Below are 14,761 nucleotides of genomic sequence, written 5' to 3' on the forward strand. Positions count from 1 at the left end.
AAGTATTTCAGATTTTCTTTCTCACACTTGCAGATTTGTGCATAAGATTTGTCGCTGTGATCTACAGAAGTCCCAGCCCTTGGTAGGAAGTCTGTCCATGGAAAAAAAAGTCCTCCGCTCATTTCTATGGGTTATAGAAATACGCTTCAATCGTGATAGTTTTGTTTGTTTCTCGTCGGTGCCTGAAATCCTTCTTAGAGATAAATGAGTTGTCATTTCTTTTATTCTCTCTTTTATTTTTTTCCCACTTGGAATGTAGATCCTTGCAAGACAGAACATTTTTTTTTTATTTTATTTTTTTTTTTCCATAGGTGTCCTTCTGCCCTTCTACTTCTGGGTAGAGAACACTATTAAATAAACAGCATATGTAGGTACATTAACTCGGAGAGAGCCTGGGAGAGGCTTTTTAATTATTATTATTATTAATAATAAACCTGAGGTGAGCGCTTATCTGGTTAAAGGAACTTCTTCTCGCTGGTCCATGGAAACTGAGGTGGCTTTGCTCAGCACCGAGGGCGTGAACGTGAGGAAAGAGTCCGTCCTGGTGGTGGCCGAGCAGCTAAAGTCCGATGGGGCGGCTCGCTGGGGCAGCCCGTTGGACTGGCCGCCGTGGCAAGCGAGGCAGGAGCAGGGGTTGCCGCCGGCGCCGCTGAGTCCGTGCGCCGGGCCGGGGTAGAGCGAGGGGTGCCTGAAGGCGCACAGCAGTTCGGGGCGCGGGTAGGGGTGCGACAGCACCCGAAACGTGTCGAGCGGCCGCAGGGGGGTGCTGAACGGAGCGGCCGCGGAGGCCGACGTGGCGCCGATGCCCATGGGCGAGTAGTAGGGCAGGGGCAGGTGCGACGGGAACGGGTAGGGCAGGTTGCCCGTGGCCGCCGCGTGGCTCATCATGTAGGTGTAAAAAGCCGGGTCTGCCGGGTGAGGCCAGGTCATGGCCAGGCGCTGCCGCTTGTCCTTCATCCGGCGGTTCTGGAACCAGACCTGCGGGAGAGAGCGGGCAGAGCCGTCACGCTCCGCGCCGAGTCGCGCAACCTCCGCGCCCCTCGCAGCGGGGCTGCCCGGCTCCTCCTGGCCCAGCTGAGGGACCAGGGCGGGAGGCTGCCGCCCGCTGGAAGAGTTGTCATCAGGTGGGGAGGGTCGTCTAGATCTCTATAAATCTACAGAGAGACCTTCTGGGGCAACCGTCTTTTAGAGCTGTCTTTCACTTTCTTCCTCCTACGGCTGTTGCTGTTCTGCTCTCCCGGTCCCAGGGCTCCGGGTGAGCCAAGCAGCTCCTTCCTAGCTCCTTGCAGGCAAAACTACCAGGCACTGCTATGATCTTTCGCTCGTTATATATATATAGGCATATATATAGATATTTAGATTTATTTCATTTGGTTTTATTTTATTTTACTTTGTTTTATTTATTTTTAAGGCAAAACAAAGTGAGGGGAAACGGKCTCAGGAGCTGCTTCCTCTTCCCTCCCCCAAGAATTGACCGAGTTTTGTACTGGACTGAAAGAGGGATTAAAAATAATCTGATAGGGAGAGGCTGGATTAGCGGTGCTGGTCCTGGGAGCTTCTCCCGCATTGCTTCTTGCTGCAGGGTGCAGGCAGGGCCAGGAAAGGGGCGGGGGGGGCTGCAGGGGGAGAGAGGGAGGGTTGCGGTGCCCAAGTGCTTTCCCGAGTTTTTGGGAGGAAGTTTGGCCGTATAGATTTATATCGTGCTAATTGGAAACATGTCCGAGCTGTGTGTACCTTGATGGTGGTTTCTGGCAGATTGAGGGCAGCCGCCAGTTCACATCTCCGGGGCCTGGACACGTAGTTCTCCCGGTAAAACTCCTTCTCCAGCCGGGCGATCTGCTCGCGGGTGAAGGCGGTTCGGTAGCGGCGCATCTGGTCGCTGGCGCTGCAGGCGAGCGAGCCCTGCGAGCCGCCGCCGCTGCCRCCCTTGGGGTGCTCCCCGCCGCCGGGGCTGCCGGCCAGCGCCTCGGAGCACGGCCCTGCGCGGGGAACGGGCACAAACACGCGTGACACGCGGGTAGGTGGGGGGCACCCCGGCCCGGCTYCCCCCGCCACCCCCGCGCCCTGCCACCCCGCGCACCTTGCAGGGCTGGGGATGCGGCGCAGGGCACCAGGGATAGGGATACGGGGAAGCGGCATCGGAAGAGGGTTTAGCGGCTGTGCATCGCTCTGGTTGCAGGGTAGCCCCTCAGCACACGCACACATGCATATGTGTGCACACACACACATGTACACGCATGCACACACATGTATACACACTGCCTGCTCGGCTGCCCCGTTCGCTTCCCGCATGAGGAAGCCGCAGCATCCCCCGTCCCCTCGCAGGTGCGCACGGGCCACCGGGCTCCACAGCCCCTTAAGGGGGAAGATGGGGCGAATGCAGGCACCCTGTTCCSTCCAGAAGTGGTCAGGCCGTGGGGAGTCTCCCCTCGACCGCCAAAGCCCAGGATGGGATGTCTTCAACGAGCCTCTGGGGAAAGAGATGCAGCACCTAGCGCTGTCCGTGCTTGCCGGCCTCCCTTCCCAGTGACGGAGACAGGGGCAAGGAGAAGGAAGGAACGGGTTGTTTGGGGGTCCAGAGGGAGCTCTTCCCGACTGGCAAGGTGGGAATAGCAGTGGGGGCAGGGGGCTAGGGGGGACTGGCCTCTACGTTTGCTTTCAAATGCAACTCTCTCTCATTGTGCCAGAGACCAAAGGCAATTAATTCATTGGGACCATTTCCGAGCTGGCGCCACCGAGACATAGAAGTGACAAGGTAATTTGGATCTCTACTCTTTTTTTTTTTTTTTTTTTTTTTTATTTAGCCCAACGTTCAAACAAGGACCTCGCCGTTGCATTTTGGGCAGTCCGGAGCCGGCGAGCAATTTTACGGTCTTTATGGCCGCTTCCGCACTCGCCCGGGCACATTTCACCCTGCAAAACCACAAACAGCTCTCGGCCAGAAAACCCGTTTGATCTTGCGCTCCCCACCCCCCCACCTCCCCTCACACACAGAGCCCGCCGGTGGGGGATATCGGAAGGGATTTCCTGGGGCAGGCACTGTCCAGGCAATGGGAAATAAATAATAAAAAGAAAAAAAATAAAAAGAGATCGGGAGGGGAGGAGTGGGTAGTGATCTAGGCCAAGGGGGTCCTACAGGACAAGCTGCAGACCTGCTGCACACACGCTGGGAAGCCTGGCTCCCTTGCAGGGATGCGAGGGCTGCCTAGTGTTGTGTCCTCTGATTCCCAGACAAGCCTCCCTCTCGCAGGGATCCGAGGGGCCGAAAATATCCAGCAGGAAACGAAAAGAGACCCCCCCACTCACCCCGACTTCCCTGTCTCTTCCTCTGTTGAAGTGGGGAAGACCCCCGCCAGCAGGACCCCCCGCCCCGAGTGCTGGCCCCCGAGCCCGGCAGGGAGGAGGGGGCTCAAGGAGTTGGGTACCTTTGCTGTGCTGGTACTCGGCGCTCCCCGTGGCGCAGTCCGGGGTGCAGCTCACCTCGATTTCCTCATAGAAATCCGACTCGGTGTCCGAGCTGCTCTGCTGCCCTTTGCTGGAGRGGGGCTCCGGGGCGGGGGGCTGCTGTCCGGCCGAGAGCAGGGCTGCCGCCGCCGAGCGGCTCTCCGCCACCGTCCCTGTCCCTGGCAGCACCTCGACCTCTTCTTCTTCTTCTTCGCCTCCGCCACCTCCTCCTCCTCCCGCTCTCTCCCGGGACGACAAGGGGCCAGGTCTGGGGCTGAGGCAGTTCCGATGGATCATCTTTTCCTGTGGCTCTTGAGCGGGGCTCCCCACTGCTTCGGACAAATTAGACACCCTCTTGCCAACTAGAGCGCCAAGTTGTGTCCCTTCCAGAAACATCACCATCTCCTTCCTGGTTTCCATGGTGGCTCTGCTTAAGGGAGGGGGGAAAGAAATCTCGATCTCTTCTCCCCCCTCCCTCCAACTCCCGCCCCAGCCCCGTGCGAATCCAGCAGCCCCTCTCCTGCCAGAGCAGAGGAGCAGGCGGTGAGATAGGGTGACCTTGTGATGCGAGCGCTGCTCTGCGCTGCGCTGCTCTGGGAGGGATCACCATTGCCCTCTTCTTTCTAAGCTGTCATCCTCACTGGTGCAGTCGTCATTACAGTACCACTGGTGACGCCACACATTGATTGCCAGTGGATAAATAGAAACGTCTGCCATGGGGAAGATGAAAGGAAGAGCCGGAGCTAATGGGCTAAATGCGTGATGCACCAGGTGTAGGAGCCCGCCATGGAGAGGGAAGTGTGAAAAAGAGATGCATATGGAGTTGAGCTGCAAAGAGTTTGTAATATGCGGGGCGAGTTCCGCAGAGGGAAGCCTTGCTTGACAATTAAGCAGTCTTTTGATTGCTTTAAGGCACAACCTTGATGTAAAAGCGAGGCGAAGATCCCTAGCTGCGTCTTGGAAGTGAGAAGATACTCAAGCCTCTTCCCTCGGTGCATTATTTATTGCTGGCAATCAGCTTCCGCATAACTGCATATATAAGGCTTTACGAATCCTTTGCAAACTTGGGGATAAGGAAATGCGCCGCTGACCTTTGAATGTAGAAATAACCTTATAGCCTTTTTTTTTTTTTTTTTTTTTTTTTTTTTTTTTTTGTGGTGTTGGTGGGTGGTTCTGTATGGGTTCCGATTCGTATATCTGTTATTTGCTTAATATTGACCGAGATTCAAGCGTTTCGTTGCGATTTGGAATCGTGGTTACTTATTTATTGCCTTTTACAACAGAAAAGATAATGCTACTTTACTTTTCGTAACTACAGATATTCTGGCTATCCGCTGTTTATCATTTACTCTTATCTCTTCCTTCACAGTTCCAATTGCTGGATGATTCTTGCGCTTGTAAGAAGGTTTCCCACCTCGCTTCCCTTTCTTCATTTTAATTAATTATTTTGCATAAAATATTATCTGCTTTCAGGAGGAGGAAAAAATACCATAATAAGGTCTGCCGATAATTCAGRCTCAGAGAAATTCAAGTTACCAAGGCCACAGCTTATGCCAACTAGCAGATGTTGTTAAAATAGAAATGACAAGGGCAACCATTTGGACAGCACTTGTCTGAAAGTGAGGGACCTTATCCCGTACAGGCAGTCGCATATGTAGCCTCCTCGGTGTATTCTGAGGGAGGGAAATGTCTCATCTATACTTAATATTGACTCCAGCGTGTAGTGTCAAGTCCTTTTCACCATCTGTCGTAACTAGGCTGCTCTATTTTTTTTTTCTGCGAGCGTTATTGGCTAGTCAGGTTGCAGAAAATAGTCGACCAATTACGTTTCCCACCCGGCAAGGAATTTACTGGCATATTTGAGGTGACGTTGCTTTGGTGGGGAGCAGGCAGCTCAATGGGAAACAGTCTGGGATTTTCTTTAGAGCTCTGCGAGCAAGGCGCAGTTTGAGGACCGTGGCGATGTTGGGAAGCCAGAAACAGGCGGACACGGAGGCTTCTCGCTTCGTGCAGGGACAGAAATGGGCTCGCAGCAGTCTTGGGGGGTAAAAGGGGGGKTTTTGCAGCGCTAGTGCCTCTGACCTCATTTTTTCTCCACGTGGATATACTTGCCTGCTCACATGCGCCCACATACTACGCACAAACACATGGCGTGGGTTTTTATCATACGGCAACGTGCTCGTTCCTCGGTAACTCCCGGCTGAATTCCCGTCCCTTCCTCTCCCTGCCAGGACCGCGGCCGGGCTGCGCTCCGGGCTTCTGCACTACCCGGCTCGGGGCCAGCGCGCGGCCTCCTGCACGGGGGCCGGAGGGCAGGATCGGGCCCCGGCTGCTGCTCCCGAGGCTCGACGGGGCGGACGAGCAGCGGTGCCGACCTAGCGCCGCGGTGAGGGGCGGCGCGGCCAGGCAAAGCGGGGCGCTGTTCCTGCCCTCTACGGCCGCCGGCACCGCGACCTCAATTTGCTGGTGCCTTGCCCCGAAGGGGTCGGAGACCCATTGTAGCTTAAGCCTCATAAGAAAAGTCTCCTCCAGGTTCCCGCACTTTGGCCACCTCGCAGGGGGCTGCCGGCCTGTCAGGGGAGGATTTTTTTCCCAGGGCTACGCACTTTTTTTTTTTTTTTTCCCTCGGCAAGAAGAGAGATTTTCTCCCTAAGCTAGGCACAGATTGGTCTGCCTCCAACTAAAACAGCATCTGGGAAGCTGATTTCGGAATACGCTCCTGGAGCGGGCTGCGGACAAGTTGGTGGGAAATGCTTCCTTGCAGACAGGATTGCCCGGAGATGGTTCGCTTGGACTGTGCCAGCCGATCCTCACCAGCTTTATCGTTTTCGTTTACGAGCCGCTGCTCCCTCCTTCCTCTCCCCATCCTTAATCCCTTCCCACCAGGATTTCACCCCTCATATGCCTCCACTTGGAGGGTTTGTTAAAGAKGATGCCATTGCCACGCACAGCCTGAGTGAGCCTGCAGCAACGCAGACTGGAGAACACACGCGTACCAACAGACACACACAAACACGGTTATTTGTCAAGGGTAAACAGAGAGAGCTAAGGGCCTGAGTGGGGAAAAAAAGAGAGAGAGAAAGAAAAAAAAAAAAAAGAAATATATCAAACCGAAAAACAACAACAACAACAACAAAAATTWTGGTGTCAATTTAGATGAGAATAGTACACGGGATCCCACACTGCGTTTATTAGTCATTCCCTGGTGAATCGAAGCATCGCGATAAATAACTCGCTTTACGTCGACGACTCTGATATAGACAAGCTGTGCGAGGAGCCCCGTCCTTCTCCCTCCCGGCGTGCAGGGGAGGTTGGATTCTCAGGGAATGCAGGGTCCGGCTCTCTGCGCTCTGTCTAATGTTTCCCACAGATCTGTCAAGTCCGATTTGGAAAGAAACTCCCTCATTTGGGATTAATTTCCAAGCAGATTGGAAAGGGTATCTCTGTATTTTTTTTTCACTGCGTGTTCCAAACCGAGATTTAAAACCTATTAAGTCTCCCTTGCTCTGTTGGTCACAGCCAAGATGTCACAAGTGTTCTTTAAACTTTTCATACTGATTTATTCCTTCGAGTTTACAGCTTGCTTTGCTGATATATGTCCAAGGGGATACAAGGGCCACCGTGATGATTAAAAAAAAAAAAAAAAAAAAAAAACTGACTGCAGTTTTACCGCTGCTGAAGGTGCCCCGCTTACCGCAAGCAAACAGAACACGCTCCCTTCCCGAGACCAGGAAATAATAAGAGAACATTAAAATATTGTTAGTGTGATGTCCTCATAAATCAAACTGTTTCCCTCGAAAGTGCTAAATTTCTAGAATGAAAAACACATCAGACCCACTTTGTACCCGCGGGATATTAATTTTTCTTAGCCGGACAGCAGGGAGTCAATAACTTTTGACCGATACTATCCAGCTTTGCCGGTGAACTCAGGATGCGCTTCCAGTTTACCTAAAACAAAAGTCATGCCGCCTTTAAACAGGGAAGAAAGTTTTAACATATCATGCAGCAATTTAGTGCCGAAATGAATGATATGTGGTGAAAATGGGTGACAAAACCAGAAAGCCTATTTTTAAATTTTTAATGGGTAGTGTTAACAATAATGGCGTAATTATCACTGTTTTATTAAGGCTATTTTTTACGACATGGTTAGAGGTGGAAGCTTGGAGAGAAGAGAATAATAGACGCATTATTCTGGCGTGTAAAGAGAAGCTAATACAATGACAGCAAATAATAAGTAATTGGTTTTAAGGGAAAAAAAAAAAAAAAAAAAGGCAGAGAAGAGAATTGAGGTTGAGGTGTGTCCAGAGGAGCATGTAAGAGCATTTCCAGGATCCCATCTAGGGCACATACGAAGCTCTGTGCAGTGCAGCTTTAAATATCGTATCCCAACTTCTCTATGGAGAGCATCTGCCTTTTTTTTTTTTTTTTTTTTTTTTTTCCCTTTTTCTTTTTCCTTTTTTCCTATCGGCTGCCGGAGGCAGCTTTTACTTGTCACTGCCGAAGGCTATGGAGATTTGTGCCTTGTTAGATCAAAATGTGAAATTCTGGGGCCCGATCCTTCTCCTAGGATATTCAGTACAACTTTGGCCGGGAAAGCYGTATCTATCTCCTTAGCGACTGCAGTGAGCAAAACGTGCAGGTATTTGGGTTTTCGATTTTAATTGCCATACTTCCCAGAGACTTCTAGAGCCATAAATCTGTGTCATCCTTTTATGTTAAAATGAGTAGTAAAAACACGATCTGTGTGATAAGCTCACTGATTCTTAAACAGAAGGGTACTTAGAGAGTGAATTTAACTCAGTGCAAGGGACAAATAAATGGAAATCAAAACTATTTCAGAGGTGCCTACGACGAACCTTTATTTTTTCCCTTTCCATGTCATGCAGCAATAACAGAGCCCTCCACGCTGCGCATCGCCGTGAAAGGCGCCGCCGTTGCTCGCACCGCCCGTGCCCCGCGGCACCTGAGCAGCGCTCGCAGGGGCGGCCAGAGGCACGGAGGGTTCCAGGGGTGCAACCACCTGCTTTTTGATGCCTAAAGATGCCCGAAAGAAGGTCGCGTAGGAGGGACRGAATGTCACCAGGAGATATCTGCGGGCGCACGCCTGTCAAAACAGCCTTTCACTGCATTGAGCATCTTGCTTCGAACGTGCCACGGCGGCGGCTCTTTTCCCTGTGTTTTCCTCCTGTATCTCAGCCTGCAGTTTTAAATTCCCTTTGCATTTCTACCTTCTTCTCCTCCTTGTTCCTATAGAAGAGAGCAACGGTTTCAACGCTTGGAATTAATGAAAAAGGAAAAAAAAAAAAAAAAAAAAAAAAAAAACAAAAAAAAAAAAAAAAAAAAGGGGGGGAGGAAAAAAAAGCACAACATCCTCCCTGACACGTGTCACGGCCATGCCAGTGAACTCCGTGTCTCACTGCATGGAAAGCAGCGAGCAGCACTGGGGAAGCCGCGGCCGCGCTTTTCCGCGGGATCCCCGCGCTCCGAGCACCGCTGCATCACGGTGGGACAGCAGACCCGCTCCCCACCGCGAGGAAACGACTGCGGACTGAGGCGTTTGCCATGCACGGTACCGTTTACGCCCGCTGCAAACAAGCAGAGGGGAGCGAGAGGCAGCAGCTACCTGCATCTCCCCGGCGCAGCCGCCTTATAGCCATACAGTCTAATTTATTTATTTATTTATTTATTTAGACCTGGTTCTGCTCCACAGAGGTTAAATTTCGGTATTCTCACTGGGTCGCACTGATTTCTATGTGAACTCCTGCCAGGAAATGTGCAGAGAGGCACAGCTGTGATTCAGAACATCTGGACTGACACCGGGGAGTCATATCCCATTGGAAAATAAAATGGATGCAAAAGTCTCAGCTCGTATCTTGGTTTCTGGGAGGGATTTTCCATATTAATTTATGATCATCCTCCCCTTCCCCAGGAAGGGAATCGTGAAATCCCTATAGAAAGTTAATTTGGGAAACAGACACCTATTGGATACAGGAWCTTCTGAGGGACATTTCTCAGGTTGGGGGGTAGTTGTTCAAGCACTTCTTGAAATGTCGTAGCTGAATATCTTGTTTTGGAAATCCAGTTCTACTCCTCTCATAGGGAAAGAAAGATTTCCCTTTTATTGGAGTAGGAGCAAATATGACCTCGTGCAAACAAGYTAGAGACACAGATACAGAGACACGTTTGAGGAGAGGTCGAAGGGAAGATTAAATATGAAACAAGCAATACAGGGATAAAGGAAACGGCCACCCAGGATGGGCTGTTCAGTGACAATTGCCCCCTTCCACACCAAGGTCGCATGTTCTAAGAAAGCCRTCATGCTGGTGCACAAGTTGTGCTCACTTTGTATTCGTCTCTGCCTCACTGGAACTTTCCTTAAAAAAAAAAAAAAAAGGACAGAAAAAAACTCTCATGTATAGAGTTGTGAGACCATGTTGCAGGAGAGGGTAGCCAACTTGGCTGCCAAGAGCCAAACTTAAACCCTAAATCCCCAGTTGTACATCCAGAGAACATTGGCTACAGTTAGTCAGACTGGGATGGGATCATTAGACGTCTGTGGTCTGTCCTYACACGAGGTTCGTTGCCTTGCTTAACCTGGGGGCAAGTCTTCTACACATGACCTCATGGATGAGGAAGTTTATCCCCACACATTTTTTTTTTCCCCCACAAAAAAAAAAAAAAATCTCTCTCCTGACTCCTTAAAGGGTGGCCAAGGGCTTCAGTGCTGCTGCCCAGAATTTGCATCTCAGAGGTGGCTCCCTGGTGCTTCCTCACCACTAGCACCTACCAGCTTGGCTAGGCTATGGTCCCCTGGCCAAGGACAAGTGTGAGAGGTGGCCAAGGGGGGCATGGGACAGCAGAGCAACATGAACAGCACAACTTWCAGTCACACACCCCTGTGAGAGAGCACTGAATTCACCCTACAAAAATAACTTCCTATCTTCTGAGAGTGTCTAAAAATGTCACACTCTGGCAAAGAGGATCTCTTGATGCAAATTCTTTTTTTTTCCTCTTTCTATGATCACCATGATCAATGTTTTCATATTAATATTTTTTTTTTTAACTGCTAGTCATTGAAGGCCTGAAAGAGTGAAAGTATGAAGGAGACAGGAGCCAATATGAATTACCCTTCACTGCTGATTTACTCCTCACACCCATGTTATCCCTTGAGATGTGAGTAACAGCAAAGCAGAATTTCATCCTCATGCATGCTCTCCTTCCTTCCTTGTCCAGTCTTAACAATTTGGCAAGGTGTAGAAGGCGTCTTCAGCAAGTAAGCTCTGCTTTCCAGGCCTCCTGCTTTCCAGGTGGGGCAGAACAGAAGAAACTGCCCTCCCAAGGGATCCCTAGACTAGCCCAATTTTGAGCACATTTCTTGCAGCCTCAGTGTGCAGATTGCACAGGCAATGAGTGAAAAGCATTTGCCCATCACCACTTGTGCACTTGCTTTTCCAAGATCAGAGCACCAGGCACTCAGGTGGCCTGTGAGAAGGCTGAGATAKCCGGAGAGTGCTCTATCCATAGCAAGAGCTTGTGGGAAATCCGCAGCTGATAGCCACTTTTTTGCTGGAAATAAGTAGCATATAAGCATTGTGTGGGGAGAGAAATCCGGACTTGTTGATGCAATTGCATGTTTTGCTGCCTGAAAATGACCGTGAGAAAAGATAATGTCAGAAAAAAAGCCAGAACGCCTGAGTTTTTGCTATTTCTGAAAGAGGAAATGAGCAAATACTAGGAAACCCTGGCAGAGAAAGACAAGGGCTGGTTTCTCAGGAAGGGAAGTACTACGCAAGGGCAGGACTAGTACAGTGAGGGCTTGCAGCGGGTGGCCCATGCCAGAGGGAAATTGGGGCACACAGACGAGCTAAACTCAGACCAACTTCTGGGCCGGGAACTTGCCTGTCGGTGCCATATGCGTGCTGGATGCACCTATTTCATTGCCGACTCGGAGCACACATCTCCCAGGACAGGTCGCAGAGTCCCAGACAAGCAGGAGCAACGAARGAGAGAAGCAGGAGCCAGGGCAGAGCATCCAGGGCGGCTTGCATGCCTGGAATCTGGCCGAGGAGGGAGTTCCTGTCTCCTCCGGCCGGCTCGGCTCTGCCGCGGCCCCCTCTTCGGTCGCATCCCTTCTCCCTGCAGACCAAGAGCAGCATCCCCCCCATCACTCCCTCCCAGCCCGCTGTCCCTCGCTCTGATCACCGCGGCCCTGCACTAACTGCTGTCTTCTTGCGCCCCCCACTGCTGATGGGCCGCAGAGATGAAAGGAGCCCAGACAGCCGGCTCGCCTTTTTTTTTTTTTTTTTTTTTTTTTTTTTTTTTAACTATTTATTTAATTATTTTCCCGGGCAGCGCGCAGGAGCTGCTGCCGGTGGCTCCCACTGTCCCGCCGCTGGGTGCGGACATGGGGGCCCCGCGGGCAGCAACCCCAGGTCTCGCCAACCCCAGGGAACACCTTGGCGGCCTCGGAGCTAATTCAGTGACATCAGCATCGTGACCATCATCACCACTATCCTTCCTCGAGGACAGAGACATCTGGTCCAGGACAACTTAAAACTTCTGGGAACGCGTCTCGGGCGAGGGAGCTGCGGGCAAAACCCGCACTCCAGCAAACCGTGATGGTACCCGGGAAACCCGCATACGGCTCCAGCTTGGCGGGAGCCGCGTTTCTCCCTGCYGGGCTTTCCCGCTCCTGTTCTTCAGGGCAGGACTCTGCAAATTGAACGTTTCTCACGGGCGGCCACCCGTGAGTTTAGGTGTGCGGAGCCTGTCTACATCGAAATAAATATTGCCCCATGCTTTGATCTTCTTCTGAGCCAAGAAATGTGTTCCTTGCTTAAATCCGTGGGGTGTGTGGTATATAGGAGCCCCTCACATATATATGCATATATATATATATATGTGCATATAAATGCATGTATGCACGCAGTTCTGGCACATAAGAGCACAGACCTATTTCCCTCCACCCTTGCTCTCCCTTTATAATCTCCTTTGGAAAACTCTGCCCAAATCCGGAAAGACTACACCGATGTGCCAGCACATGCCTCCTCCATGGGTTCACGGCAGCCTGTAGGAGGTTTTCATCTCCAGTCCACGAAACCCATTTTGAATGCTTTTGGAGTTGCTGCCAACCACCAGTAAAATATATGTATATATTTATTTATATAAATCACGTGGAATACAGACCATGTGTTGATCTTTTCTCGTTTGGTACAAGGATATGTCTATCTTTCCATTTTTATTTTCTTGCAGGCTAATGCCTGGTGGAAAGCAAGCCTGGTCTCCTTCTCCTTCTCCTTCTCCTTCTCCTTCTCCTTCTCCTTCTCCTTCTCCTTCTCCTTCTCCTTCTCCTTCTCCTTCTCCTTCTCCTTCTCCTTCTCCTTCTCCTTCTCCTTCTCCTTCTCCTTCTCCTCMTCSTTTTCGGATTAACTTTTCATACAAGGCATCTGTGAGGCAAGACGACGTGATCGGGAAAACCTTTCAAACGCCTTTACATTCAATGGCTGCAGCTCTTCGGCCAGAGCTCATTCTATTTCGTGCGATCGGCGTGTTTCCTGGGGAAAATAATAATAATAAATACTTTGACCCTTGGAAAGAAGCGGGATGAGCGGCTGCCAAGAGGGAAACGTTTGCGGCCGCCCAGGCTGGGTGCTGGGGAAGCACCGGAGAGGGGATAGCGCCCGCGCGAGCACTCGCCTCGCGGGGAAAGCTGCACCTCTGGGGCTGCACAGGGCAGAGCTGCGCTGGGTTAGGGGCCGTTGCTCAACGTTTTTTGGGTGGCCAGACACGCCTGGGTTTTGCAAGGGGAAGATCAAACCGCAAACACGATCTGACTGTCAGCAGCACCGAGCTCCAGCCAGAGCGGACTGCAAAGCGAGCCCTGCAGTGAGCGCAGCCGCGCGGGAGGAGCAGAAACCGGGCACGGGGGGTGATATTTAACCACTTGGGGATTATTCCTCCYCCCCGCTTCCAGTGCTCGCTTCAAATCTGCCCCCACGCACACCGAAAGCGGCGGGACTGCGGGCAGGGGGTGAAGCGAGGCCCCTGCAATGGTTCCCGGCGGACTCTGGCACGGAGCGCCCTGTGAGGGCGGCCCCGACGGGCGGCTCCCACGGGCTCAAGGGAGCCTCGACGACCCCACAGCGCTACGAGCTCAAACCTCAGCGCTATGAGGCGTCGAACAGCCCCCTCATCCTGGGYAGAGCTCTGCGGAGCCACGGGGGCCCTTCGAAATCGGATGCCGTCCACTGCTTGGGCACTGTCTTRCAAGAGGATCAGCTCCACGGTGGCCTGAGTGTAGAGAAGAGTAGGTCGAAATCTCTGTCCTCAGTCCCTCTCGCTTTCACATGGGACTGCTGCTGGAACTCCTCCTCTCATCACTCCTCGAGCCAGAGCACCGACGGCAGTCAAGGAGCAGGGGAGGAGAGTGGACCCCATCRGGCCCCAAGCAACAGCAGTGGAGTCGAGATAATCACTGGTCCTAGAAAATGACAAACCCTCTGAGGATGCCATTTCCCCCAAGCAGGGAGTAGCACACGGGCTGAGCCTTGGTGGCTTTGGACGTGGCAGCAGCAATGACCTGTGAGCTCCTCTCCAAATGCCAAGGACTCCACYCCAGAGCTGCCTTGCTTGATACTGTCCTGGAGAGGGCTGATTTCCAAGCTGGTGATGGGACTGGAAGAATTTCTGTCTTTAGGTTAACGATTTCCAATGGAACACGGAGGGGCCGTGCAGAATCTCTGTGTCACAAGTGGCCACCACACACAGCCCAGAGCAGAATAGCCATCTCCCCCTTTTGTTTTTGTATTTTTTTCCTCTTTTTTAATGACAATTTTGCCGTGCATACTAGTATAAATCCTCCATGATTTCACAACTCCCCACGGTAATATCACCAGACCGACTCTTATGATTTCCTCCACGCCTGCACAGTTTTAGATTTATAGGCCTCTTACATATTCATTCACAGAAATAAAAAGGGTGGGAGCAGAAAGGACTTGATTTCTGGCTGCTCTCAGAGGTTTCAATGCCAAATCCATGCAAGATCCATGAAGATTTCCAAACCTTTGGAAATGTGGGTCGGTAAAACCAATGCCTTAACTGAGCACATTCATGTAAGGGGTCAGGGACACATTCACTCACCAACACAACCACATAATGTCTAGCCAAAGAAGGGTTAAAATATGATACACTGGAAAAAAGTGCACACTGCAAAAGGGGAGGGGGGAACAAACCCCAAAGTGAATAGTCTTGGAAGAATCTTTGCATGGCAGATGCAAATTAATCCCATATAATAACCACTCTGGTGCCTGCTGGGTCA

The 14,761-nt window shown here is 51.5% G+C and overlaps 1 protein-coding gene across 1 annotated transcript; it reads right to left on the minus strand.

The window, feature by feature from the left end:
• Nucleotides 1-447: 447 nt before the first annotated feature.
• On the minus strand, nt 448-3,864 carry EVX1 (even-skipped homeobox 1). Its single transcript, XM_026033389.1, has 3 exons — nt 3,426-3,864; nt 1,735-1,979; nt 448-978 (listed from the first exon to the last, which is right to left on the minus strand). Exons 1-3 carry the CDS (start codon nt 3,862-3,864, stop codon nt 448-450), a joined length of 1,215 nt encoding a protein of 404 aa, XP_025889174.1.
• Between the last annotated feature and the right edge of the window lie 10,897 nt (nt 3,865-14,761).

This window comes from Nothoprocta perdicaria, unplaced genomic scaffold (genome assembly GCF_003342845.1).
Source record: "Nothoprocta perdicaria isolate Ctin4 unplaced genomic scaffold, notPer1 scaffold_128, whole genome shotgun sequence".
Lineage (NCBI taxonomy): Eukaryota > Metazoa > Chordata > Aves > Tinamiformes > Tinamidae > Nothoprocta > Nothoprocta perdicaria.